General features: G+C 49.0%; 1 protein-coding gene across 2 annotated transcripts in view; it reads right to left on the bottom strand.

The window, feature by feature from the left end:
- Positions 1 to 5,032: 5,032 nt before the first annotated feature.
- Positions 5,033 to 23,818, bottom strand: part of BDH1 (3-hydroxybutyrate dehydrogenase 1) — a 39,618-nt gene continuing 20,832 nt past the window's right edge. For both annotated transcript variants that reach the window (XM_045851655.1, XM_045851654.1), the window contains exons 5-7: positions 13,999 to 14,140; positions 7,418 to 7,570; positions 5,033 to 5,806 (exon numbers count right to left, since the gene is read on the bottom strand). In XM_045851655.1, coding sequence (XP_045707611.1) covers positions 5,337 to 5,806; positions 7,418 to 7,570; positions 13,999 to 14,140 — 765 coding nt within the window. In that variant the 3' untranslated portion in view covers positions 5,033 to 5,336. The remainder of the gene's footprint in view (positions 5,807 to 7,417; positions 7,571 to 13,998; positions 14,141 to 23,818) is intronic.

Here is a 23,818-nt window from a genome sequence, read left to right on the forward strand (position 1 = left end):
AAAACCTTTGGCCAGAATACAGTATAAGTAGGAGAGAGAGAGAGTAAACAACCCAGCAACAGAGCTCACAGGCAGGGGCGCAGTAGAAGCCCACTGGCTGGGAGTGGTCCCAGCCAGGCAGTAGCCACAGAGCCTAATGCAGTCTGTCAAGTCAGCTCACATCATCTGAGAGCACCACTTAGCAGCACTGACACCCCAGGAAAATGAACAGTTCCTCTTGAAACGGGGTTGAGGTGGGGGTGGGGGTGGGGCTGACTGCAGCTGAGGTTGGAAGAGCAGCCAGCTCACTGCTATTTCTGAAGGACCCCAATGTGGTTACTCAGGGAGCTGTGATTAAGCTCATCTATAATTTGATGAGTGGAAGCAGCCTCACATTTTATAGAATATTAAGTCTCACTGAGAGAACAGTACAAGGTGTTTTGGGGCCTCAGCATCCCCTAAGGTTGGTCCCCATTTACATTCTCTGCTCTGACATATGTCCATTGATGCCAAGGCCAGGATGGTCCTCAGCCACAGTACTGAGAATACTTTCTGGCCCTGCTTTCTACACCTCCAGCCCTCCATAGTGCCCAGGCCACTGACAGATCTCACAGATACAATGGACACAGTTGCAGTGAGACGCAGGAGACTCAGCCTCCTTTCTGTGCTGCTCTCTGCAAAACTGTGGGCTAGGAAAAAGTTCAGTTTAATGCTCCCCACACCTCACAGGCTACATGGTCAGCCTCTGAGTGAGCAGAGTCCAGCCCAGCTCAAGGTCCCTAATGGGGAGACTGAGGTCAGCTGGGGGCTAGAGGAAGGGGTCCTAGGGAAGGCCTCGGATTCTTTCTTGGCTCTTCCACTTTCTGTATCTTGGGCAAGTAGCTTTACCTTCCCGAGACTCAGTTTCCTCATCTGTAAAATGAGAATATGGTCTTACCTAACTCATAAGCTGTTTATGAGGATCAGATGAAAGGTAAGTTGTAAGCACACTTGATTAGTTGTGAAGGGGCATGTGCATGTGAGGACTTGCCAACAGCTCCCCAAATGTATTCAAACCTGGGTCAAAGCTTTTGGCTGCTTGAGGGGACTCAGGTGGCCACTCAGCCTGGTGTGTGCCATCAAGAATGAGGGCTGAGATAACCACAGCTACAACCTTCTGCTCAGACAGCGAGGAGTATGAAAACCTTGCAGAATGAGGGCCCTGGATTCTTGACCTGACTGGGCCATTTCCAAGTATCCATTGGACTTGTTGAGATTTAAATTGTTCTATGTGGGTCTGAGTCAAGCCAAGTGCCAAAGGAGTTCAGTTAGAGGTGGTAGATTTCCACTCAGTCTTTGGATAAATTTTCCCCAACCAAGAACACACCATCTGGGGAAGTGATGAGTTCTCTGTCACTGGAGGGTTTCAAATCCTGGCCAGCCCCCAGGAGGCCCCCAGGAAGTGGAGAGTCAGGCTTGATGAAGGCTGAGTCCCTTCTTTCCTTCTCTGAGTTTTGGGGGTCCTGGCAGCCTCTCCCAGCCCCAGCTCCTGGCCTGGTCCTTGGTGCTTACCCTATACCTCTAAAGTCACCACTCAGAAACCACCTCCTTTGGAGCCTATAAACCTGGGGAAGGCCTTATGGTGCTGGGGCTTTGTCTGTCAGGCTTCATGAGAGCACACAGCACCACGGCCCTCCTTGTTCCAGCTCCTCACCTGAGGGTTCTCAAGCTCTGTGCTCATTAACCCTCAAGCCCTTTGGGGGCAGCTCCAGAATCTCTCTGTCCAAGGTTTGGGTTTGGGTGTTCATGAAGCCCTCAGAAATGCCCCAGATAGGGGCAGTGTTAGCCCAGACAAGGCAGAGTTCCTGCTGGAGGGCTGCTGGTGAGCTCCTCCAGTACCTTCTCTCCTAGGTAGCGGCACCCAGAGCCCGGAAGGGAGGGAAGCAGCAGCTGGCTCACGTGGCAGCGCACTGCAGTTGTTGCTGGGCACGTGTGTGCAGATTTTCCCACTGTTACCTAATGGAGGTATTTTCCCCTTCTTATTTAGGATCCTGGTGCCAGCTGCTCTGATTTTCATGCATCACTAGCTCTGGGTTGGAGGTTAAATCTGATATGGCTGCCCAGTTGAATCCCTTACTTGCTGAGAGACTTGGAGTAGTCTGTTTCCTTAGGTATAAAATGAGATACTTACTCCACCCTGCCTACCTCCCAGGGCTGCTGCAAGAATCAGGAGAGAGAAAGGGGTGAACTGGCTGTGTAATGGGTCCAAACTATACAGATGTCTCTTGTTGTTACCTGGCATCCTGAGCCTGGTGCCACCTGAGCTGGGGGAGCCTCTGCTTGCTCACATCAGCACCTATACCAGGTTTGCACAGCTTTGCAGAGCTGGGCACTGTTTGAAACAGGTAGTGAACAGGCCTCACAAGTGGGGACTCTTTGGCATGCCCCCTGCTGTGGGCAGCAGAGGCACAGCCCAAGCAGCTTGAGGTAGGCAGGGCCAGGCCAGCCTGTCACCTGCTCACAGCGCCTCTTGGCCCTGGGGTAGAAAGTTAAGCATAGCTCTGGAATAAGGCATTGTCAGGAGCATCTTGCAAAAAAAAAACCCTCCACCAGCCTCCAGCCATCAAGGAAGGTTTAGTGCCTGCTGAAGGCAGCAGGCCATGGGTCTCACAGACAGATGTGCTACTGGGCAAAGTCCGGGGTGCAAGCTGAGCCTCTCCTGACACCTGTCTCACAAGTTCTAGGCTTTATCTACATGCTTCCCCTCCTCCAGCCTGAGGCTCCAAATGAGGCCCTGGACTGAGAGCCACCTGCTGAAGTTCACACCACAGGGGTGGCAGAGTGGGACCGGCAAGGGATGCTGGACTCTCTCCCCACCTCACAGGCTCTGGGGAAGATCAAATAAGATCAGGAATCCTTGGTCCCTGACCCAGGCACCTGCTGACTAGGAGATGGGTGTACATATCAAGGGGCCCAGGCCCGTGCTACAAGCTCAGAGCGGGAGAAGTGTCTTCAAGCCTCCCTGACCCAGTGAATCCTTCCAAGGGGTAGATGCTGCAGATGGTGCTCCTGCCCAAGGCAGTGCCATTTGTTCCCAGTAGGACTGGATAGTGAGAGCCAGGTGACAGCCTCTGAAAAGTCTCCTCCTTCCTCTCAACCCCACAAGGAGGGGCAGCTCTCTGCTGACAATGAGTGAAGAAGGTTCCCAGGGCTGTTGGGGCCACAGGGTGAGTGAACAGCAGCACTCAGGAGCCTTTCATGTTGGTGCTGGGTCTGCCCTGATCCACTGTGATGCCAGAGGAGTCGCTTCCCTTTTGGGAATAGCCATCTCTTCCGTTCTGCCCACCTCAGCAGGCTCTTGTAAGGATCAAAACTAGACTCTGCACCTCCGTAGACACTAAGCTGCCAAAAAATGAATGGTAAATGTGAGGTTTTAACTAGTACTGAGATTATCTGGAAGGGGAGATTCTCTGGGCTTTTCAGTCATGAGGATAAAAATTAAAAATCAGGGCAGCCTGCAGGCCAGCCTAGCAGTTTTCTTTCTCCTGGAGACCCCAGCAGACTTGGAGGCAGGTTCTCCGGTGTTCAGCTTACTGCTGATCCCAACTCAGAGCGTGTGCCCATCTCTGCTTCTTGCTAGTTCCCAGCTATCCATGCATCTGTGTGACAAGTGTTACATTCATTTCCCTTTAATAAACTTAAGCATGAAAACAGAAGATGTAAAAATGCAATTCTGAAAAGCAAGCTCTGTGAGACACACAAGGATCTTATTATTATATAAACATGATGGCCATCAAATGTCCCTCTCTGGGCTCTGGAGAATTGCAGACCTGTCTGCCCTCCCTGTCATCCCTGCAGGCCCTCTTGGCCTTGCTTTGCAGAAGGGAGCTGGGACAGGGCATCCATGATTGAAGACAGGGGACAAAGGCCCAAAGGGCAGGGTGAATTTGCCCATTGTGGGATCCGCTTTTCCTTGAGTTCTGTCTGAGCCCCATGGCCAGTCTCAGCTACCCAGGAATGCTGTTTCTAAAGGGCCTTGCATATTTGTGCCAGTGGGGATCAGGAACCTCTGAGGCTTCAGGCTTGAGTGGAAGCTCCCAGAGGGGAGCAGAGGCTGCGGAGGCAGTGCACCCTCTACCGGCAGGCCTGGCCCTCCCAAGGAGAGTGGAAGGGCCCATTTTTGTGGGAGTGAGCACTCAGGAGCCTGTCCTAGGCCTGCAGCCATCTAGGATTGTGCCTGGTTTTGGTCCAAACATCCAGACCCTGGAAAACTTCAAGGACAGCAGCCTTCAAACCCAAATCCTAGAAGCAATGACACAGACTCTGCCTATTGGTGACCTTGCTTACTAATTAAAAATAAGGCCACAGCACGAAGGCAAGCCATCAACAAAGACCACTTTGAGCTCTACAGAATATGTGTGTGAATGTGTGAGAATATGTGTGAATGTGTGTGAGTGTGAGCACCACGCGAGACAGGAAGAGACTCCAGACCCACACCTGGAGGAGAAGGAGCCAGTGTCTGGCCTTTGTACCACAGCTCCTGCCAAGGATGCCCCATTAACAGAGTTTCCACCCCAAGCAAAACTAAGCAGACTCAAACCAGAAACCGCCCTCTTAGTCAAAGAGCACCTCCATAAGTCTGTCCTAAGTTTTAAGAGGTTGGAGAAATCTGCAAATAGAAACCTTCACAATGTCCCCACTCTCTCCACATAGTTCTGAATTGCCGGCCATGGTGGCACACAGCAGCACCACCCGCAGGCAGAGAGGTGAATGACGGGCACGTGGCGAGTAAGGCCCGTGAGAGGCCACAGACCTCTCAGTGGAGACCTGGCCAGATCCAGAGCACCCTGTAACACAAAGTGTGAAGTAGTGCCACAGCAGGGACAGGAACACATGGCTTGGACCATTTATAAGCAATAAAAAGATTAATCATGTATCCAATTTGGGCTACAAATTCTTTGCGTACAAAAGAAAGAAATCAGTTCCCTTACTCATGAGGTTGGCTTAAGGATCAAATGAGATAAATTTTTTGAATGGGGATTTTGGCTTAAAAATCTAAAGGATCTGGATTCTATTTTATAATAAATCAGCTTTTAATATAAAGATGTTTCCCAAAAATCTTTGTATGAAATCAACTCCAGAAAGAAATGCAACATGTTTGCCCCGAGGAATAGGGGCCCCGCCCACCATTCTGTAACCCTACCCAGGAGGCCTGGGCCGGCCACCCCCGTGGCTGACACTAAAACTGGTAGTGGGGTCCTCCAGGGATGGTGGATTACCCACAAGTGGGTAATGAAGAGGCAACTGTACAAGCTCCTTCTTCCCTCCCTTCTCACCCCTCCCACCAGGGCTCCTGGCAGAGGCCAGCTGGAAACTCTTCAGTGTATATAGATCCTGTCGGAGATCGCCCCAGGCAAGTGGGTCATGATCTGCATTCGCAGCCACCAGTAATAGTCCATGGGGTGGTAGCGGGTGTAAGGCTTGGCAGCAGTCAGGGCATGGGTGACAGCATCGATAACAGGGGACGTGTCAGTGGAACCACTGTTGCAGTAGGTATGCATGGTGGCGGTCTTCTCATCAAAGTACTTCTTGCCGTAGTCCTTGCGCACCACCTCAGGCAGCTCATCCCACATCTTATTAGCGATGGCCTGGATGCGCTCGGGGCTATAGAGGCTCGTGGCAGCGATGAAGTTGCCAGGTTCCACCACACAGACCTTCACACCCAGAGGATGCATCTCATAGCGCAGGCAGTCAGAGAAAGCCTCTACCCCGAACTTGGTGATGCAGTATGGGGAGCGGGCTGGATTGGCCATGCGGCCCAGCATGCTGCTGATGTTGACGATGCGGCCTACAAGGAAGACAGTAAGCACCTGCTCAGAAGGCGCTGCCTGGTGAGGCAGAGGGCCTATGCCTGGCATGTTTCTAGACACCTAGCTAGACCCTGGTCTCCTGGCCCTTGATACTTATTTTGTTGCCTGCCAGGTAAGGGCCCGGCCTTCTGCACCACCCAAGATTGGGGGGCCTTCTTGTTCATAGTCAAGGCCAGGTCAGGCCCACACACCAGCATCAACATCCCTGACATTTTCCAGGTAGCCAGCTGTACTGGGTAGAACAGGGGAGGAGAAATCAGTGAGAACCAGGCCTGCATACGAGGAGGGCACAGTATAATGTGCAACACACAACTAAGTTGTGTCTCACCTCTCCCATTATATCTTCCCCCCAAAATGTTATCACCTGGCAGCACTCTCTCAGCAAGCAGGGAGGTGCAAGGGCAGGGGCAGGGTCCTGAACCTGTCTTCAGGACTAGGATACGTGAGCAGAGTCTCAGGCGCTGGGAAAGAGGGATGACTTCAAGCAACCCTCCCACAGGTCCAGCCTGGGTGTGCTGGGAGCTGACCACAGCTTCTCCCAGCCCTGGGGGTGGTGGAGTGGAGGTGGAGCCCATCCAGACAGACAGCCCAGGCAGACCTGGGGCCTGTTTACCCTAGGTGTGCACCCAGGAAGTAAAGGCACAGCCCTATCCTGGGCCCTATGAGAGGCTCCTTTCAGAAACCTCTAAGTTGGAAGTCACTGAAGGGTTCTTCTAAAACCCTTAGCCCCCTGTGGGTTCATCCTATCATTGCTGGGACCTTGGGACAGATCACATGGATCTCCCCTTCTTGCCATAACATTTGCTGTTCTAGGGAGAACATCTGAATTAGTGACTTCTTAGGTGGTCTGGTTACGTTTGGTTACCTAACATGGTTTGGGCATTTTGCGCTCTCCAAATTTCTAATCTCATTATTGTTTACTTATTAGCACAATTGTCTCTCTCTCTTTTTTTTTTTAAGTATGGCATAGTAACACTAGAGTGGATATACCAATATTTACCTAACCGTATCCTTACTGATACTATGATATATACAAAGCTCTGTACACAAGGGTGGTTATTTCTCTAGATCAGGTTCCCAGAGTAGGATCCTTTGCTGCATAGACTGCCTCTCACAGGCTGCATTGCTTGCCTCTCACCTGAAATACCTTCTTTTCTTTCCAAGATTTTATTTTTAGAGAGGGGAAGGGAGGGAGAAAGAGAGGGAGAGAAACATCGATGTGTGGTTGCCTCTCACATACCCACTACTGGGGACCTGGTCCACAACCCAGGCCTGTGCCTTGACTGGGAATTGAACTGGTGACCCTTTGAATTGCAGGCCAGCACTCAACCACTGATCCACACCAGCCAGGGAGAATCTGAAATACCTTATGAAAACCACACATCCCTTTCTGCCTGCCAGGTGACAGCTCTTCCACCCACCACCACACCCACAGGTCCGACCGGCCCCTGGGAGTCATGTGCTCAGCCTCACTAGGGTACCCACTAGGCTGTGGGTATTGGATATGCTGAGACCTACTCCCATTCTGAGCAAAGATGAAATTGTGGGGCAGGTCCAGGGGGTAGAAGGGAGGTCCCTTTCCAACTCACCTTTGGCTCTTCGGATGAGGGGGAGAAAGGATTTTGTTACCCTCACTGTGCCCCAGAGGTTCACTTCTGCCACCTCCTTGTAGGTCTCCATGCTGGTGAACTCCACTTCCCCGAACGTTGAGATGCCTGCATTGTTAACCAGGCCCCACATGCCTGGATGGGAGGGTGCAGAACCGAGGTCACCACATGTACTACGTCACCCATCAGCCTGCTGCCCACTCTCCTCCCCACTTTCATCCTTTTTCCCTATGACTTGCCAGCTTTGTTCCCAAGGCTCTGGGGATACCTTCTAGAATCACCAAAGAAAACAGGAGATAGACAGTGCTGGCTGTAACCCTCCCTTAGTCTAGACCGTCCAATCCTTATCTTTTTTCCTCCTTAAACGAGCTTCTGGGCCCATGATGACCCAGGCCTGCTGGTGCCCCTAGCCTGGAGTCCCACCTCACCTCACACACTTCCACTCTATTCCAGACCCCCGGGCTCAGCCCCACACTCCTCACCCAGGCAGCCGTGTGTTATCCCTGCCTCTGAACCTTTGCTGGCGTTCTCCCTCTTGCCAGAGGCCCGGGGAAACTCGGGAGCCTTCCCGGCCAAGCTCTTCTGGAAGACCAGAGAGCTGACCCAGCATCCAAAGTCACACAGCAAGTAAGAGGCTCAGCCAAGCCTTGATCTCAGGTTGGGCCCCCAATCCTACTTCACCCTGAGACCCACCTAACCGTGACTCCATGCTCTGACCTCCCTTCTCTGAACCATGCACTGTTGCTGGTTATCATGTGGTGAGCCCCTGTGATCCAGTAATCTTTTCATCACTAACTCATCTGTATTCACCTGGTCTTTGCAGGTACAGAACACCCCTCTGACTTGTGTGGTCCTGTGGGGCTGAACACAGGGTAAGAGCAAATGCATATTCTCCAAATATACCTGGGTTGATTGTTTCCAGTAAGACCAGCAGCTGGCCTTTACAGACACAGAACACTGGTGCTAGAAGGCTCCTTAAAGGTCACTTAGTCTGATAACTAATCTTACAAGTAGGGACACAGAGGCCCTGAGAGGAAAAGACTGGTTTCAGTTGGCCCAGTAAGTTAGAAGCAGAAGCTAGTTGGGGAAAGTGGTGGTGAGGAGGCAGCCATACAATACAGGGCCCCCTTTGAGTTTGGTTTTTTGGGATGCAAGGACAGGACGGGCCAGAGCCTCAGGACAGAACAAGGCCCTGCCACTATGGTGTGGAGACCCTCAGGGTTCAGTCTCCAGGGCGCATGAAAGCCCCTGTCTTGGTGCAGCAGCCTCAGGGCAGGGCTGCCCTCCCGGGGGCTGTCTGAGGGAGCTCTGGCCAGCTTGCTTCTGAGTTATTCATGGACTTTGTGTAAATGACAGAGTAATTGGTCTCAATCTGCCTCCCTTTCGTGTTACCCAAATTAAAGCCTTGTCAACTGACCTTTGGTGTCTTCTCCTTCAATTATGGCAAGTTAAGGACATTTATTAGGGAAAGGAAATTGCTAGTTAATATAGTGCTCATGGAGTTCTCACTCCTACTCCCCAGCAAAAGCTAATGCCTCTGTTCTCAGATTTCACTGGTGACCTTGCACCAACTCAGCCACTACAACCCCCACAGCTGCAGCCCAGCCCTGCATAATTCCCAGTCATCCCCCCACCCGCTTTCTAGGAGGCATCTCTCACCGCTTGGCGAGGCTGACACTTTACCCTCCACCTTCCTAATGGTAAGCCGTCAGTCCTCTCTCCTTTTTGCAACTTCAACTCTTCCATTGGCCCAATCTCCTTCCCTTCAACATTGTACACATTAGGTGCTTAATAAATGGTTGTCAGGTGAATGCAAATACAATGTCTCCATATCCTAAAGAACCTTCTCTTAATCATGCTACTCCCTCAGACATCTGCTCCCTGTCCCTCAGCGGCCAGGCCTCTGAGAACACAAACTAGCTCTCCAGTGCCCCACTTCACGGGCACCCTGGGTCCCAGCCCTACCACTGCTCCGGTGACCCAGAGTGCTGCATGCTAAGGACACCAGACTCTCTCTGTCCTTGCTCTCAACTTCTCCACAGTATGGGTACTGCTCACTGTTCTTGATGCTCACTCCTCCCTTGGCACTAATAAAACCCATACGTCTCCTCCGCCCTCCTCGCCACCTTTCTTCTGCCTGCCCCACCAAGACACAGGGGTCTGGTCCTAGACTGCCTCCTCTGAAATCACACTCGGGGCTCAGGCATCCCCTTCTCTTTATGTTCATGGAGTTTTCCAGCTGCTTTGTGTTTGATTTGTATGGGACAGTATCATACAACTCAAAATAAATCATCTTTTTTCCATCTAATGTTAATTACAGCCAGGAGCTGACACTGATATCCAAAAAAGTTGAACTGCACTTGACCTGTGAAAGCACATTGCTCCTGGATGACAGCTCCATGGCCTTGATCAGAAGTGACAGTGTGTGGGCCCAGGAGCTCACCCGAGTCCTTGGCCAACATTCTGAGTAAACCCATGACATCCCTGCTGGTCTGGGTTCCTGCAGTGACCCCCCTTGCTCCTCTGCAGAGGGGCCCCATGTACCCCTCAGAGACGTGGCTCTCTCCTAACCCCAGTCTCCTCTTTCTGACAGTCAGTTTCACCCAAATGCCCCACCGGTCCCCAGCACACCCTAACCACACCAGTATATCAGGTTCCCAGCTGCCTGACCTCGCTCCTCCTCCTTGTTCATAGTTCCACTTTCATTTCTTCTCCAGCTCCTCTGTTTCTCCTCCCATCTAATGAGTACTGTTACCGTTACTGATAAAGATCAAAAGGCAGCTGCCAGGCCCTGACCTAAACATTTTGCATCTATTAATTCACCTGATCCTCACAACCAACCTATAAAGTAGATATTAAATTGTCCGATGTCTGAATGAAGCAGCTGAGGCTCAGAGAGGTGGAGTGCCCTGCTCATGTTGCCCACAGTGAGGGGACAGGGCAGAATGTGGATCCAGGCCTATGTGAGGACACAGTCCTTATGCTTAACCCTGTGCTGCTCTTGGCTTCCTCTGCGGTGTCACCAGAATTGATGTCTTCTTTCCTGTTTCCATGGCATGGCTTGGGTCCTTTATGCCTCCCTCCTGTATTACAGGAGAAGTTTCTCCTGTGTCTCCCTGTCTTAGTCTTTTCTCCACCTTCACCCTGATCCAATCTCTTTAACCAGAGGTACCTCTGCCAGTCATTTCCTGCTCCGGAGGTTCCCTTCCGTAGTGGAGTGTGTCAAGTCTTTCCAGGCTTTTCCCACCCAGTCCCTTTCAAGTAGTCTGCCTTCATGAAGCCCCACCAGCCTGCTGCTCCTCAGACATCACGGCCCCTCCTGCTTCTGCTGCTTCCTGGCTCTGTGCAGCCTTCCCACTCCTCGGCTTGAGAGCAGCAGACAGGTCTAGGTGTGAGTACTGGATGGCTAGCAAAGCACCTTTTCCACTTCACAGATGGGCAAGCAGAGGCCCACACAGGTGAATACACAATCCCAAGGTTACACTTCTAGTGAGAGGTGAAGCTCAGAGAAAAGCCAGCTTTCTCACTCCCAGACCAAGGGTATCACAGACAACACGGTCTTCCCTGCTCATGGCATAAGGTCTCTGTGCTACCACAGTTCCCTCGCAGGTTCTACCATGAGCTGCCAGCTTCCACTTGGCTGCTATCCAACTGCTAACTCCTCCTGCCAGGTCAAACCCCTGGTGCTCAGCAAGTACTCAATAAATGTTTACTGACTGTGAGGTGAGTGGTTTCAAGATTGGATCATGCCCACAGCCTGTTGGTAGGCCCACTCACTCAGCCTTTCCCTGGGGTGGAGTCACATGCTCCAGATGTCCAGTCCCTCGGAGTCCTGCTGGGGAGCAAAGGGGCTGGTGGCAGCTGGCTCACAACTGTAGCAGACAATCCCTTCATCTCACCCCTGAGACTGGCTCCCCTGGCTTTGGCAGTAACTGTTCCATTGAGCCAGGGTGAAGGGCACCCAACTTGCCATCAAAATGTACCCTCCACTTGTCTCCTGGGAGCTTCCTGCTCCTGCAGAGGTTGAGTCTGAAGCTACCACCCCTTTAGGAACCAGGAGCTGGTCTGAAAACCCTTGGGGGGTGCGCCACCTGGAGTTCAGAGACAGTACTGCCAGAGAAGGAGAGAATTAGAGCTGCTTTACCTACCAGGAAGACAGCCCTGGGAAAGAGGCAGGGGACAGCTGGGAGGGAGGGAGACAGGGAGGTGGGAGGGGGTGATCTGTGCAAACATATACCTCACAGATTTATTTTCTTTTCAGACCTAGAAATCTTCAAATCTTTCCCCCCAAAATGCAGTTTTGGTTAAGTAAGCTCATGTTGAATGGTTTATCAACCTTCACTGAAATGGGTCATGAGGAAAAAGCAGGGAAAGGTTTTTGCATCAGGGGTGGTACTAGGGTTTGGGCACCATCCAAGGACAGTGGTTTGAGCGCCTCGCTCTTGTGGCTCTGGATTCACTCTGCTCTTGCTGGTTAGGCTATCTGCTCAAACCAACGCAGGGAATGGAGGTGGTTCTGCCCTGGTGGCAGGGGACAAGGACTAGAGCCCTGAGCAGCCCCCAGATTTGGTGCAACTCCATGTTATGCTCAGTTCTAGTGATGATTCCTTTACACGGGCATTTTAAACCACTACAAACCCACAGGCCAAAATGAAGTGGCTTTATGGTGCTGACTGCAGCTGTTTCCCTGCCTAGTAGTTTGTGAAGGCAGCATCCCAGCTGCCAGGGAAGGCGGAGAGGAGGAGGATTTACCACGGAGAGTGGGCAAAGCAGAGGGGGCGAAGCAGGCTGCACCGTCTGCACTGGTAATCATCCCAATGGATTTCCCATCCAGACTTTCTTAATGGGATAGGAGCCCTGGGCTGTCTGGTAACTACTAAACAGATATTCTGGAAGTCGCAGGCCTCTCCTTAGAGAGCAGAGAGGCCTGGGAATGCCTGCCGTGGGGTGGGGATGGCACTGGGCTGACAAGGTGACACATCAGTGACAGGCTGGCTGCCAGAGCAATAGCTTCTCTAATATCCACATAGCGCAGGAGCTGCTAAGGTGAGTGCTGGGGACAATGGCATGCCCACCTGACCGATAATGCCCAGCTGAGTGCCCAGCACAGGCCCTGGTCACCCACTTTTTTCTCTCCCCACCCCCAGCAACTGAAGTCACTGCTCAGGGAAGCTGTCCCCACCCCCACCCCATTCTGGAGGAAAGCAGAGGGCTGAATGAGGCATGCTATTTCCACCTGGGCTGTCAGGAAGCTCAAAGGTAGATGTCATAGATGAATTCAGCAGACCAAACTGGCTTCCCCAGGCAGCACCATCTCCCGCTGCGCTGCATTCTCCATGAATGGTGTCCCCTCCCATCTGATGCACAATAGAGCCCTGCCCACCAGGGTCCTCCATGGGCTGAACTGGGGGGACACTTGAGTAATTAACATTATGGAAACTTTCTGTACCATGTGCCCGTGTTGGGTACTACCCCCCAAACTTTCTGTCCCTTCCACGTCCCCAACCTCTCTGACAGTTGCCTCTTCCCCTTCTCTGGTACTTAAATGCTCATGTTCCCCAGTAGATCCTCCTCGCATCTCCCCCCTTCCTAGCCTGGCCTCCAACCTTGGGCACCCAATCTCCAGCCCAGATACTCTCCCCAGGGGCACTTTAGCATCTCCACATCCCTCGACCCTCCATGTGGGGGTACCAGGTGTCCAGGATAGAGGCCACTTGTCTCTTCCTCATCCTCATGTGCATCAGTCACCAAGTCCAGCCAGCTACGTCTTCTCAGTACTTGCATCTGATCCTCCTCTTTCCCAGTACTCACTGCCCTCGTTCAGGACTCTTACACCTATATTGTCCCTTTAAATCCACTCCACACTGTCAGCACAGCCCCCAGAGCAAGCTTTCACAAGTCTGACCAGGTCATTCCCTTCAGGAAATCCCCTTCAGTGGCTCCCACTGCTCTCAAGAGAGTGGCTACTTCCCTTGCCTGGATCCCCAGGCCCTGGACAAGTTCCCTCCCAATCTAATTTGCTGCGATCACCTTCACCAGACTTGACCCCTGACTTGTACCCCCTGGCACACCTTGTGTGCTTCCCACCATTATTCATGGGCTCCCCTCCTCCTGGAACACCCTTCCCAGCACTCTGCCACAGTCTGCCCTAACTGACCCCTTTCCCACCTCACCCCAAGGTGTTCAGTCCCTCTGTCCTGTGCTGCTCCCCAAGAGGGGACCTGGAAATCACCTGGTTTAGTCCCCCAGTGAATTGCGAGGTTCTCAAGGTCAGGGACTATGTCTTGGCCATCTGTGTTCCCAACCCTTAGGCCCAGAACCAGGCTCTGCGTGGGCAATCTATGGGTATTGGCTAAGCTGACCTGAACCAGCACATCCATTCATCAATCTTGTAGATTCTGAAATCACCTTTGGCTTTATTTCGCAAAGTGTGTGTCATTTAACCTACTGTGCAGGAGTTCAAACACTAAAGAAAACCGTCTTTGGCAGGAAACCTGCAAATAGAGGGTGGTGTTTAGAAAGGGCTCCTGTGAAGCACCTTGAGGCCCCAAGGTGCCCCCTACCTTTCTCAGGGTCCTCCAGGCTCGTGCGGACAATCTCCACCACTTTCTCTACCTCCTCACTTTTGCAGACGTTGAGCTGAACAGTTCTCAGTCGATCACTTTTCAAGCTGTCCAGTTCCTTGGCTCCAACATCCCCTTTGTCCTGAGGAAGAGACAGAAGCTGCTTCACCCTCCTGCCTCCAGGCTGAGGACGAGGGCCAAGGCAGGCAGCTGGCCCCAAGTCCCTGCTGAAGTCAGGGCTACTGACAACTGAGGCAGTGGTCCATAGAGGCCCACTGCCTGCTCCACCAGTTGGGGAGGGGGTGGCTGAAGATGTATCAAGCACGAAACTAAGTGCCATAGACATAACTATGAGCCCCTAAATCCTCACTGGCAGGACCATTTCTCTAAGCAGAGGTTGAAAATTCAATACCTACCAGTTCCAGACATGTGGGTATCACATGGTGAGAAGGGGTGATACTCAGGAGTGGAGCACAAGTCTTGTCTCTCAGCACCTGCCAGCTGTTATCCACATGTACATGCAAGCTCAGGATTAACAGATGCTTGTAACTGGAATGTCTGTGTAAAATCTTTTAATTTTTTAAGTGTTCACAACTTATTTGTGTTTTCCAAAAAAAACAATACGTGGGCCAAAGGACATCCACAGGCCACATGTGACCAGCAGGCAGCATTTGCCACCTCTGTTCTAAGCCAAGGGCCTATCACCTGCCAGAGCCAGGCTCTGCTGCCAGCTCAGTCACTAACCAGGCTCTGCACGCTCAGGTGCATCCTTTAACAGGTGCCCAATTTTTCCAGCTACAGTTAGTCATAAGGACTTTGCCACCTACTCTGACCTGCTCAGGTTAATGGAATGACAAAACTGCTTTTTTAAAAGCCTGCTAAGTGATAAAGCACTATGCAAATTCAGGTAATATTACACATGACAAAAGTATCACTCACTCAGCAAACATTTCTTGGGCCTCTATCATATTCCAGCACTGTGCTAAGTACTGGAGACACAGAAATAAATAACAGTGCCTGTTCTCAAAAGTCCGCATTTTAGGGAAGGCAGCAGATGAGTAAGCAAACCGCACAAGGAGTATTTGCTGCAGAAAACCTTGTGGAAGGTGGGGGGCTGCATAGAAGGTGGGGTGGGCAGGCAAGGCTTTCCAAAGGCAGTGACAGCTCAGGACAGGGGCTCCTGAGGCAGCTGTGGGGTGTGAGGCTGGAGAGGTGGGCAGAATCTGTGTGGTGAGCTGCAGGAGGGTTCACATAAAAGCAGGTGTCATTTAGCGAGTGTTTACTGCACTTCACATTGTGCTAAGCACTTGACATGCATTTTCTCATTAGTCCTCACTCACATCATGAGACAGTTTGTATTTTCATATTTCATCTCTTCTATGACATATTTTTTCACAATAGGGATGAGCTACACACAATGTGAAAATGAAACACTGGAGCCATAGTATAATTGGCAGTGATTTTCTCAATGGTGATGGAACAGTAATGCATCTTACAAGAGGATAGGAGGAGCTACAGAGGATAAAGTGGTAAGAAGATTGCCTGCTCTCAGACCAGGGCTTGCCCGGGGCATGTACAACTGGTACTAAAGCAAGGGCTAGAGTAGAAAGCACAGGGATGGTCAATATGTCAGGGGAAAGTTCTCTGTGAGTTAGGCAGAGTCTTGCATAAGCAGTTTGAACCAGGAGGACCCACACCCCAGGACTGGAGCCAATGTCAGAGGGACACACTGTCAGAAGAACTCAGAAGAGAACAGTAAAGGGACTGTGTCCAATCGGGCCAAAGGTGATAGAGATTAATCATTCCGGAGAGAGAATTCAGAGAGAACATGGTGGCAAGAGACCAACCTGTGCTATGCAGCCCAGAAAACAGAACCAGGGCCAAGAAGTCAAATTCAGCTCAAAATGATGAGTGACTTTCACAGGCCAGAGGTGGCATGGACCACCTAGGAGGTGTTCAGACAATGAGGGTGGAGGTGGGGGTTGGGGCAGGGTGGGGAACATGGTGCATAGAAAACCCAGGCATCAGACAGGAAGTCAGGCTGATCCCCCTCCTTTTAGGTATCTTCCACTCCTAAATTGCTATCTTCTCCAGGGAATTCCCCACACCCCACCCTAGCAGCCCTACTGCAGACGCAACACACATGGCTCCTGAGGCCCAGTCTGGCACTGGGAATGGCAGCTACTCCCAAAATCCCCTCTGTACACAGCAGCCAGGTGTGGGGCTTGGTTCACTCAAGGCTTGGCTCTGAAAGACCTGGATGTGCCAGCCTTCCCAAACGACACGGCAGGTGTTCCATCCACAGGACAGACAGGCCTGGACTTTCTGCTGCCATTCCCATACAGGGCTCACCAAAGAAGAATTCCCTGGCATGCCACCTTCAACGCTGGAGGGGCTGGTGCCTCAGGCACCTCTCTTTTCCACACACAGCACACGGGGACCAGGAAAACCCATCTTGTTTTAATGCAGTCTTCGTATCATGGCTCCTCAAATGCCCCTCAGAGCTGAGCCCAAGAAATCTGTCTTCAAAGGAGTGCTGATGTCTACTTCTGATACGAGCAAGTCCAGCTGAGAGAAGCACCTGAGCATCCTTTCCTCTTCCTGGATTTGGCTAATCCTGCTGCCATCTTCAGCAACTCCTGGATGCCACCCCTGACCTCTCCTTGGGCCTGCCTCTAGCTAGCATGAAGCCAACGCTCCTGTAGCCCCCAGGGGAAGCCCCTCACCTCAGGTCAGGGTGTCCAGAAGAGGTTGGTTTGGCAGCTTGGTAGCTAAGAGCTTACTCTCAAAGGAAACTACCCACGGCCTTGAGTTCAGCATTCAGGCCCCCAGGAAAGAAATCCTACCCTCCTACCTTCACCTGACAGACCCCAGGAGTCCTCATCCACCTCTGAGCAGCTTCCACACCCTGCTTCTGACAGCCACCTTAACAGGGAAAGGGCCTCTCATTTTGTCCCCAGCTATTCCAAGGAGACCTTTCCCAACTGCCCTCAGCCTGCAAGCTACAGACAATGGTGGCTCATCCCCTTCCAGATCCACCTGTCCTCAGGCCACGGGCTGCATTGCCTGGGCCACAGTGCCTCCCTGGCTCCAAGGTTTCTCTGGCTTTGTCCACATCTGTCTTGATACTCAGAAACAAGCTTTCAGTCTTGCTGCATTGGTGCTGGTGTAACTAGTTTATTGGTAAACCCACTTCTTACACTATCCCTTTAAACTTCATCCGTAAGCTATTTTTTTCCACCCCAGATGAAATTTTAGGCAAGTCTTATAGCCTTTCCACTCATTCTCAGATAATAGAGAACCTCTTGTTTTGGAACAAAGAGTCCAGTTCAGTCTGGTAATCAAATAACTCCTCCCCAGCCTGGTTTGAAAACTCATACTCTCAAACTTGTATCCAGTTTAGAGCTTGTCTGTCTCAGGCCTGCAGGACTGTGGGAAACCAGTGTGACACCAGGTAGAAGGGGTGGAGGTTGTCTTTCTCACCATGTTCCAGCTCCCTCTCCTCTCTCATTCCTTTGCCTCAGACCTTCTCAGGTTAAACCCAGGGGCTGACAAATGAGGGAGCAAGACTATAGTCTTCTGACTGGTACCATTGCTGTCTGTGGCTGGTACCCTGGGATGGCAGGTACACTAGGGCTGGCCCTCCCTCCCTGGTGCACTTTGGTGGGTTCTGGAAGATCCCTCCACCGGAGACTCCTGTTCCCTTCCCTCCTCCAGCTGGGCATCTTCTCCCTCAGCCTGGGCTTTAGTGAGGCACCCCCTGGTCAGTCACGTGGACCCCTGGGAGTTTCACGGGGCTGATGCTCTTAAGATGACTCCAGGAGCTCTCCCCACTATTCATGTGGGGTTCAGGCAATGGTGTCTTGCTCAGGTAGGACAGCTCTTCCCCTATGCAGCATTCTCTGCTCTGCTTCCAGATGAGTCACTCTGGACTCTTTCTTAGGCCTTCAAACTTCTTTTGGTAAACATAACACTCCATTCTGTGGCCTCAGACTCCAGGGCACAAATGGTAAGCTCTTCAAGGAGTTCTCTTGAGACCCAGTGGAAAATATCACAGCACATTAACATCTCTTTTCAATCTCTCAATGTCCTCCACCTTAATTGATTACAATGGTGAGGCAGGTGATGAGCTAATCCTGGCAGAAAGATCTCACAGTCTCTCAGCATTTATTGTCGGTGATCTAGCACCTCAAGGCAGGATGTAACAACACTCAGCCTGTGTTACATGTGAGCATCTTTTTAAAAAAATATTTTATTTATTTATCTTTAGAGAGAGAAGAAGGGAGAAAGAAGGGGAGAGAAACATTGATGTGAGAGAGATACATTGATCAGCTGCCTCTCACATGCCCCCCAGCTGGGGACCCGGCAGCAGCCCAGGCACATGCCCTGACTGGGAATTAAACCTGTGACCTATCACTCTGCAAGATGACACCCAACCAACTGAGCCAAGCCAGTCGGGTCACATATAAACATCTTGTCACATGTATTAGAAATACTGTTACAAGAGAAGAGAGCCTGGGACATAGTAATAATTATAGGAAAAAGCACAGGAGGAGCTAGCAGAGAAGATGGAGAGAAATCAAGGGAGCAGGGCGCCCACAAAGTCAAGAAATAAAGTGTTACAAACAAGAGCAGTTTGGCAAAGTCTGCTGATGGGTTGAGTGTGACACAGTCTGAGCAGTGAACAATGGATCTGGCAAAATGGGGACTTTTGGCCTTCTTGATAAAAGCCATGTCAGAGCCCCTCCTGGTCCAGCACTGCCCTCCTTTCCCAGCTCACGTCCTCTTCTTCCATGAGGACCACATCAGACTACTGGCAGTGCCTGGATATGCCACCTCCACTCATCACAGCGGACTCCTGCTTATCATTCCAGACGGTGATTACACACCACCTTGGCCCGTCAAGGCTTCCCTATGATCCCAGAGAGATGCAATCTGTTTCCTCTCTTATACAAAATCTTACATTCCCCTCTACACGCCCCTCCCACCCCCACCATTCTCACCTCACACTCCTCCCTCTCACTCACTTAGCTGCAACCACAGAGGCTCCCTGCTCTTTCTCTAACACACCAGGCATCTGCTCTCCCTAGAGCTTTGGCTTAGCTGTCCCCTCTTCCCCAAATATTTTTCAAGATTGCTCGCCTTCTTCCATTGTCACCTTCCTGGTAAGGTCTTTCTACCCTCTTTAAAACTGAACACCTCCTCTATCACATTCACCCCTCCATCTTTTCCTGCTTTATTTTTCTCCATAGCTTTTTACCAACCCACAGAGATGCAATTTACTTATTGTATTCCTTGTCTATCTCCCCACTATACCCCCCATGTAAAATCCACAAAGGTAAGAACTTTTCACTGAATTGTTATATGCACTATTGTCACAGAATTTTGTCAGCTCACAGTAAGTATGCAATAAATATTTGTTGAATGAATGAATAAACAAAGTGGTACAGGCAAAAACCCAGTCCAGGCAGGTTGGAAAGAAAACTGAAAGTAAAAAGGTGAAAATATCTACTACAAACAAGCTGACAAGAATGCTTTTCCACAAAGACAAGCAGAAAAACGGGGCAGCAGTACACGTAGGGTGTGGGGAGTGGGGCACACACCTTCACCACAAAATGATCCAGTAGAAAGCGAGGAGTTAGCAATATATGAGGGTTAAGACATCTGCTATGGCCAAGTCCTTGAGGTGGCCTGATGCACTGAGATATGAAGCACGAGAGGAGGGGAATCTCTAAGTAATGGCCACAGTGTCTGGGTGCAGAGGTAGCTGGAATCTGTCATGCGGCTTTACATCTCAGAAGCAGGCTGTAGACTAATCTCCCCATTTTTTAAAGCCCTAGTGACTTCTTCTTTCTCTAGCTTTTTCCCAGAAAAGATAGATCACAACACTGAAATTGTCAAGAGGTCGACACCAAGCTGACAGTGAGTGGAACAACCTAAGATTACCTAATCCAACTCTCTTACTATAACAAAGAGTAGACTGGGGCTCAGGGGAGTGTTGGCCAGTCCCTGGGTTAGTGACTGAACTGGAACTGGAACTCAAGGCCCTGACTCTGTCTCAAAGGCTCCTTCTTCTGCAGCACTGAGCAGCCTCTGCCCTGCACTCTGGAGTCAGGTTCAGCCCCTTGTATCACTGGATAAGCCAGCACAATGGCTTAATATAATTTGATTCTATTATAAATGCTGTGTTCAGCACAAAGGTACTGAACATATGAACAAAGGAATTTAAAAACACGAAACATTTTGTGGCATCATAGCTCCTGCCAGGCCTGCTGGCAGGTCCACATTACACAGAGAACCCAGCTCCAAATCCATGACCCCCTATACCTCAAATCCCTCCCAAAACAAGTTCCTTCATGCACTGTCAGAGAGAGCAGGCATTGATATAGCCTTTTGGGAAACAACTGGGCAGATTTAAATAAAATCCAAAGTCTATAAACCTTTCCACCTAGCATTTTCACATCTAGAATTTTTTCTTAAGAATTACTAATGAAACTATGCAAAGATATGTGGCTTTGTTTATAATAGCAAAAGTCACAAATAATGTACATACATGTATTTTAATTCCTTTGGGGCAAGAAATTGAACTGAAAAGACTTCACTTTTTTACGTCATCTACTTCTGTATTGTTTGATTCTATTACAAATATGTATTACTTTCATAACACAAAAGAAGTAAAAATTAAAAGAACAAACTCTTCTCTGATCTAGAAATATGTTCAGATCACAGTAATGCAAATTACTTTATTATTTGTACATTTTTATATTACAGAAATTTTTACATTGAATAGATACTGTTTTTAAGATATTAAACCTAATATTAAAAAATTCCTTCCTTGGGTTACTATTACCTTCAAAATAAAGAAAAATGTCTTAACCACTGAGCAAAGGCAATAAGTTGTCCCAAATGCCCATCTTTCCTTCTACCATAGTAAAACCTCTGACTTTAAACAGGGTACGCATTGTCTCAGAATACCCACTACATTTCCCAGCTTTCCTAGCAGTCAGTTAAGGCCATGTGACTAAGTCCTGGCCAACAGAGTGAGAAAGCAGGTGATACTTATGTAACTTCTGGGTCATGCCTTTAAAGAATAGGGGTATAGGGAACAGGCTCACTGAGACCAAAAAAAAAAAAAATAAGGCCCAAATGAAAAAATAGTTCAAAGCTCCAGAAAAAATACAACTAAGGAATGAAGAGATACCCAGCCTATCAGATGCACAGTTCAAAACACTGGTTATCAGGATGATCCAGGAACTCACTGTGTACTTCAACAGCATAAAAAAGACCCAGGCAGCAATGAAGGTTGCATTATGTGAAATAAAGAAAAGTCTACAGGGAACCAACAGTGATAGGAAGGAAACCAGGACTCAAATCAACAGTTTAGACCAGAAGGAAGAAATAAACATCCAACCAGAACAGAATGAAGGAGCAAGAATTCAAAAAAAAAATGAGAAGAGGCTTAGGAACTTCCAGGACATCTTTAAATGTTCTAACATCTGAATAATAGGGGTGCCAGAAGGAGGAGAGGAAGAGCAAGAAATTGAAAACTTATTTGAACAAATAGTGAAGGAGAACTTCCCCAATCTGGCAAAGGAAATAGACTTTCAGGAAGTCCAAGAAGCTCAGAGAGTCCCAAAGAAGTTGGACCCAAAGAGGAACACACAAAAGCACATCATCATTAAATTACCCAAGATTAAATATAAAGGGAGATTCCTAAAAGCAGCAAGAGAAAAGGAGACAGTTACCTACAAAGGAGTGCCCACAAGACTGTCAGCTGATTTCTCAAAAGAGACCTTGCCGGCAAGAAGGGGCTAGAAAGAAGTATTCCAAGTCATGAAAGGCAACGACCTACATCCAAGATTGCTCTATCCAGCAAAGCTTTCATTTAGAATGGAAGGGCAGATAAAGTGCTTCCCAGACAAGGTCAAGTTAAAGGAATTCATCATCACCCAGACCTTATTATGTGAAATGTTAAAGGGACTTACCTAAGAAGAGAAAATAAAAAATATTAACAGTAAAATGACAACAAACTCACAGCTATTAACAACTGAACCTAAAACAAACAAACAAACTAACTAACTAACTAACTAACTAAGCAAACAACTAGAACAGGAACAGAATCACAGAAATGGAGATCACATGGAAGGTTATCAGCGGGGGACGGGGAGGGGAGAGAAGGGGAAAAGATATAGAGAATAAGTAGCATGAATGGTAGGTAGAAAATAGACAGTGGGGGGGGGGTTAAGAATAGTATAGAATGTGTAGAAGCCAAATAACTTATATGTATGACCCATGGATATGAACTAAAGGGGGGGAATGTGGGTGGAAGGGGGTGTGCAGGGCAGAGGGGAATAAAAGGAGGAAAATGGGACAACTGTGATAGCATAACCAATAACCTATATTAAAAAAAGAACAGGGGTGTAGACTCACAATAAGAGAAATACAAACTACACTAAGATGTCTTTTTCACCTATCAGATCAGTACAAATCAAAAGCTTGATGCACACTCATTTGTTGAAACTGTGAAAAGAGGAATGCTCATACATTACTTATGGGAATATAAAATTACACAGCCCCTTTTATAGAAAATTTGGAAATATCTTTTAAAATGAGGACATATTTTTTAAGCCTTTGACCTAAGAGTAATCTCATTCCTAAAAATTTAACTTAAACATTAGCCCCTCAATTATATAAAAATGTATATGTACAAGATTATTTATTGTAGCTTTATTTGTAATTGCAAAATACTGAAAAACAATGTTCATATGTAGAAGACTGGTGGAGTAAACTACAGTCCACCCACACAGTAGAGTACTGTAATGCTGTTTTTAAAAATGAGAAAGATCTCTATGAACTCATATGGAGTCATTTCCAAGATATATTAAGTTTATTTTTAATTGTAAAAGGCTATGTGCAGCATGCAAACGTCCGTGTGAGAAGGAGAATGAAAGGACAGAGCGGCAAAGACGGTGGGCAAGGAACACTGCTCAAAGCACACCTTTTTTAATAATTTTGATTTTAGAGCCTTGTTAATGTTTTACATATTCCAAAATTAAACTAAATCAACAAGAACAAAATACAAATAAATGAATCAAACTGTATTTCAAATAACTAATATAGTGATAAAGACAAAAAAGAGTTAGTCCAAGTAAATTTTAAATATAGCACTTTGTATACCTTCAGTCAACAGATAAAAACACTCTAAGGAAATCTTAAGCTGTACCATGGTGACCATAATATGCCTCCTTCAGGACAATCTGCTGTGGGAGCAGCTGACAGAAGCTGTCCAGGTGCCACACCTTCAGAACCACCACAGCATGGATGCCACAGCCACAGCTATGCTTGCCAGAGCTTCTCTCAGCCAGTGGCTGTGCATGGCAGGTACACTGGGCCATTCCTGCCTGAGGCGGGTCTCCTTTAACAGGTAACCTTGGCTTGAAGACTCCCCGTCACCCCAGCTAAGACTCTCAGACCGCAGTTGAAAGCTCTGCCTACGTAATCCTCCTTCTTACCAATTTCTTTTCACAGACCTGCATTGCAATCTAAAGGGTTTCCCTGCCTCACATGCCTCATTCTGCTTTAGCCTCTACAGGCATTTCCCAAATCAACCTCTTACACATCTAATCCTATTTCAGTATTTGCTTCTTGAAAGATCCAATCTGAGACAACTACTTAGTAGGTTTGCTGTATGTAATGTAATGGGATGAATGTAGCAATTCTGAAGCTATTGTGTAAATGTCATAGGATTAACCAAGTGAGTAAATATATTGATACAGTTGGGAATGAGGGTTCTAGCTGCAGGAGAAAAAAGAAACAAATA

The sequence above is a fragment of the Phyllostomus hastatus genome, unplaced genomic scaffold (genome assembly GCF_019186645.2).
Source record: "Phyllostomus hastatus isolate PE091 unplaced genomic scaffold, TTU_PhHast_1.1 phas_contig_86, whole genome shotgun sequence".
In the NCBI taxonomy this organism is placed as follows: domain Eukaryota; kingdom Metazoa; phylum Chordata; class Mammalia; order Chiroptera; family Phyllostomidae; genus Phyllostomus; species Phyllostomus hastatus.